Source organism: Sphaeroforma arctica (genome assembly GCF_001186125.1).
Source record: "Sphaeroforma arctica JP610 unplaced genomic scaffold supercont1.1869, whole genome shotgun sequence".
Classification (NCBI taxonomy): Eukaryota; class Ichthyosporea; order Ichthyophonida; genus Sphaeroforma; species Sphaeroforma arctica.
This window is the reverse complement of record NW_014038689.1, coordinates 4,197-9,266: the sequence shown is the minus strand read 5'-3', so window position 1 is coordinate 9,266 and position 5,070 is coordinate 4,197. Positions and strand designations below refer to the sequence as shown.

Below are 5,070 nucleotides of genomic sequence, written 5' to 3'. Positions count from 1 at the left end.
CGATGCGGTTGAGTGCTTTGTGCATGTATTGTTTTTCTGTATATATATATATGTATTTTGTGTGTGTGTGTGTGTGTGGTTTATATTTTTGTGTGTGTATGTGTGTTTATGTTTATATGTTTGTGTTAGTTTGTGTTTTCTCACTGTGTTGTGGTTCTCGTGTTCTAAACTTATTGGCTTATCTATCGTCACTACAGACCACTCGTGCGCGGCAAGAATCAATCCTACCAAGCCGCCATCACGGGCTGTGTATCCAGTATGAGGGGTGTTCGCTTCGGAATCACGCGTTCAATGTCCAGCATGATTCGTCCCCAGGCACAGAATGCATCTCGAGGTGCCCCGGTGGGTTTTGGCTCGGGCCGTACCTTTGCAGGAGGACCTATGGCCATGGTTATAGGGGAGAATGGAATGCGGGTCACACGCACCGGACTGGAGACGAATCTTTTCGGTACGTTTGCCTGAAAAATATGGTACCTTAGACAATACCGTTGGTGTCGTACATACGAGTGATACTCAAACACAAGGGTTTTGTTCCCGGGTGCCTATTCAGCTTTGGTTTCCAATGTTTTGAATCGACCTCTCTGTAAAAGTGAGTGCCAGATCAACTCCCTGTCCATCAATTCAAGAAAGTCACTCATTGCTCTCACTCACCTCTACAGATAGTACTTCCATGCGACTATACTGTAGCAAGGCTCGGGCGAAGCCATTTAGCAAGGAAGTGCCAAGTACGGCCGAAAGCATTACCAAGGCAGCAGGCGTAAGTTTTGAAGATTCACATTTCCGTGCTAGAGTACTGCTTTCATTTATTTTATTGCTTACGCTTGGCCCGCGTATGTATGTTCTGCTGTGATAATACCGGCTCTTTGCAGCATTGGATCGTGGTGTGATCTTCCCAGACCCTGTCGCCCTGTGTCGCACGTGTGCCGCGTCTTCTACGTGTCCCTATATGCCGGTAGTGTCTTTAAGTACTGAGGAGTGTGTGCGATGTACTGGGCTCATTGATAGCCACGAACAAAAACGTTCTAGATGGAGTGTGCTTGCGCACCTGTATAGTGTTCAGGCTTATTTGTATTAAAATCTATGTATTCTTCCCTTCACTAATTCTCAGAGCGAAACTGCTGAACCTGCAACAAAGGCACCGAAGCCGTCAATCAAGACGTTGTTTTCATTCGCCAAGCCTGAGGCTGCCAAGCTGGTCGCCGCAGTCGCACTGTTGTTTGTATCGTCAGCCGTGACCGTGAGTGTACCGTATGGAGTGGGAAAGGTCATAGATATGATCGTGGATCCCGAACATGGTGTGTTGAAACGATCTAATCTGGGGTTTGTAAGTTGTTTTGATGGGTTTATAGTATGATAGTGAATCGCAATCAATAATTATGTAGCTGCAAGCAGGTGTATGGATTCATTGTATGCTCGTTATCTGGGTAAACTTGTTTTATCCTTTCTGTGCATGATTGTCATCGAGTGTACAGATTGTTGACGGAGCAAAGGCATGCCAGTAACCATCATTCCTTTCCCTGCTTCTGATAACTGAATTTTTCGTAGAGTTTACCGCATACGAATGTAAAATTTTCACGCCCAAGACACGTTCCAATCCAGAATTTGAAGGCGATTGCGCCTATACCTTAGTTGCAACTGTACGCAAAGGGTGGTCGCTACCACTGCCATTCCTTCATTAGAGCTGCATACTGCCCACCATGCACACACCACAGGTATGGAGAAGCTACGCACACTCTCATGGGCCATTGGTGGGGTCTTTTTGGTCGGAGGCCTCGCCAACTTCGGGCGCGTATATCTCTTCCAGACTTCGTCGCAAAACATTGTCGCTCGGTTGCGCTCTCGCGTATTCCGCTCCATCATGACTCAGGAAACCGCCTTCTTCGATAAAAACCAGAGTGGCGAGTTGGTCAATCGGTTGTCAGCAGACACGCAGCTTGTAGGTAAGCTTTCCTACCCAAACTTATACAAAATATCGTGGTGCGCGCTGTATTCGTTAGCAATACGCAGTCAAGCGTGCTCTCGAATAGATGACGTGTTCATTTTTAGATGGGTAGCCGTATGTTGGATTGGTCAACCATTTTCTGTCCGACTCACACTTGCTTTACTCGTATAGCTCGTATCTCATTCTTCATTAAATAGAGAATGCATCTAACCCATATGTGTGCGTACCGATTTTGGTGTATAGCTTGGCAGCTTACTTGGAATGTGTACTATGCTCGACCACGATTCTCTCGTACGATTTTAGGGTATCTCGATTCATTGGTGCTCCTATTTGTCTTTGTCTACATCTGAATATGTCGAACTGAGATTTACAGAGTAAGGACATAAAAGGACATTCCTCTGTAGGTTTTATTTTTGGCTAAGTGCAGTTCCTGCCTGCTCACTTCGACCGACAGATCGTTTTTTTAGGCATTCGCAAAACTACACCGGGGAGGTACCATATACATAACCCTAAGCAGTTGCACACAGTTACAATGGTCTATCTCCGTAACCGAAATATCAAACCCTCACTTACATATATTCTCGATACGAAAGGTAGACTACTCATATCGCTGCCCTTTTCGACATTACGTCTTCTCTCTCACAACCTTTTTTAATGGTGCAACTTTTGTCACAGGTAAGAGTATCACCGAGAGTATCTCCGACATCCTGCGGAATGTTATTCAAGCGGGTGCGGGAATCGGTATGATGGCTGCTATGTCAATGAAGCTCATGGCCACCGTCACTGGGGTAGTGCCCGTGGTTGGTCTGATGGCTATGGGCTACGGCCGCTATGTCAAGAGTCTCTCCAAACGAGTTCAGGATAGCCTCGCTGAGACCACGCAGGTGTGCGTGTGTGGGAAAAAAAGTTTACATCTTTTGATTTGTGCTGTGCCATATGTGTACAATCCATTATACGCGAGAAGCGGATGACCCCAATTACTGATGAAGTGCCTGTTCCTGGTTCGATGACTATGAGGCATGCGGAAATGACTAAACTCTGTATTCTTAATTGTAGGTAGGACAAGAACGAATTGCGAACATTAGAACCGTCCGAGCCTTCGCGAAGGAAACCGATGAAATGGCTCGCTTCGACTCGAAAGTTAATGACGTGCGGAAGTTGGGTCACACCGAAGCATTGGCCCAGGGGATGTTCTTCGGTTCAACTGGAATGACCGGCAACTTCATTATGCTGGTATGTCTGTACTTATACAGGTAAAGATATCATTCGGCAGATTCAGATGTGTGAGGGAGTACTGAAGCTAGCTATAGGTTCTCAATTAGGCTTAGGTCATTCTGACTCAAGGCCCTGTTTGTTGCGGAGTCAAGTCTGACGTGATGAGTGTCAAATAGTATGTCAGCTTTATATTTTAAAAGCTGGTGCACATAAGTTTCAAAGTACATCACCCCAACCACATCTCCGTGAGCATATGGTCATTATTGCAACACCATACAGTTCACGCCCCTATTGTCGCGTAAAAAGTTGGTTTACGAACGCCCACTCACTAAGTATACAGATGCTTATTGACGACTTCGATGTACTGGCATACACCTTCACAGGGAGTGCTGTGGTATGGCGGTAACATGATGCAAACAGGCGAGCTGACCGTGGGAAACCTTACGTCTTTCCTGCTGTACACGGTATACGTTGCTGGCTCAGTGGTGAACCTTAGCCGATGCTACTCCGATCTAATGAGGGTATGTCGGTAGTCGATTGCATTTCTGCGTGTTATCCTTTGCTATTTATTGTTTGTATGGCTGTGTTCAGAGCGTTCGTACGATTGCCGCTGACTCTGTGGCTAGTTGGCCCTTTACACTATTATTGTCGTGGTAAGAGGTTCGCTCAGTGCATTGCTAAAGTGGTGACATCAGGGCTTAGAAGTCTGCTACCTTCAATGAATCAAACAGTCTGGGGGGTTGCCTGATGCTGCGTGCTATATCATGTCACGTGGTGTGTGATTCACGTGGTCTCTACCCTATCCCCTACCGCACAAGACAACAATGTTCCTATCTTACACCCATAGGGGGCAGGAGCAGGCGAACGGCTGTTCGAATTGCTGCACAGAGATCCTAAGATGAACTTTGAGGGTGGTACTACGATCCCCAAGGAGGAATTCAAGGGCTCATTAGAGTTTGAAAATGTCGATTTTTCGTACGAATCGCGGGGAGATGCTAAAGTGTTCGATGGTCTGAATCTGAGCGTGCCTGCTAATAGTGTACTGGGAGTGGTGGGAGGCAGTGGTAGCGGCAAGAGTACGCTCGGAAGTATACTGTTCAGGTTTGTGAGTTGTTGTACACGGACGTATTCTTGTGTATGTACGTATATATGTGTATATGTATGTATTATGTATGATGTTCTCTTCTAAGTCTGTAAATGTGGAGTATGCAAATCTATGTATGTGTACCGTAATCATGGTTTATGAGATTGATGGGTTGCAATTGTAGTTTCAAGATCATGCGGGCTTTTATTTTTTCCTGTGATACAGTCTGTGTATAAGTCAATGTCGCGTGCCAATGCACTGAAATGCGTGGCTTGGATACAAATTCGTGATTTAAGAGTGGTCGGTTCGGCTTGTACTATACTCAAACGCAATCTGATGATAGATGAATTACTTCGGTGCGCACAATGCTAGTGTATTGCGGCTGCACTACCGTTGTCAACATCATAGCCTATTCGATATATACTCTTGTGCTATACTTGAACACTACTCGATGCCATAGTTATGCGCCGTTTCCATTTCATACTTATCAGGCTAGCTTCACTGATTGCAACCATGCTTCCGTGATTCAATACAAAACCACTTTAGCAAAGTTCACTGCATTCTTGTCTTGTATGCATCTGTACTTGATAGTTTTTGTATTCGTAAAACTGATCCATTAATTTATCCCCATTACAATCAGGCTGTATGACGTTAATTCGGGCACCGTGAAGATTGATGGTCGCGATGTACGTGACCTCGACCCACACTGGCTGCGCTCGCATGTGGGTGTGGTCAGTCAAGAACCCACCTTGTTTAGCGGATCCATCGCCGATAACATTGCGTATGGTTGCGACGATGCGGATGTGAGAGAGATCGGTACGATATATAT

General features: G+C 45.7%; 1 protein-coding gene across 1 annotated transcript in view; it reads left to right on the top strand.

Moving 5' to 3' along the window:
* Positions 1–5,057, top strand: part of SARC_11779 (hypothetical protein) — a gene marked incomplete at its 3' end in the record, with an annotated part of 5,778 nt that extends 721 nt beyond the window's left edge. The window contains exons 2-10 of the mRNA XM_014294129.1: positions 198–448; positions 660–757; positions 1,109–1,295; positions 1,713–1,940; positions 2,618–2,826; positions 2,999–3,175; positions 3,541–3,678; positions 4,005–4,258; positions 4,882–5,057. Of these exons, the coding sequence (XP_014149604.1) occupies positions 198–448; positions 660–757; positions 1,109–1,295; positions 1,713–1,940; positions 2,618–2,826; positions 2,999–3,175; positions 3,541–3,678; positions 4,005–4,258; positions 4,882–5,057 (1,718 nt within the window). The remainder of the gene's footprint in view (positions 1–197; positions 449–659; positions 758–1,108; positions 1,296–1,712; positions 1,941–2,617; positions 2,827–2,998; positions 3,176–3,540; positions 3,679–4,004; positions 4,259–4,881) is intronic.
* Positions 5,058–5,070: the final 13 nt, after the last annotated feature.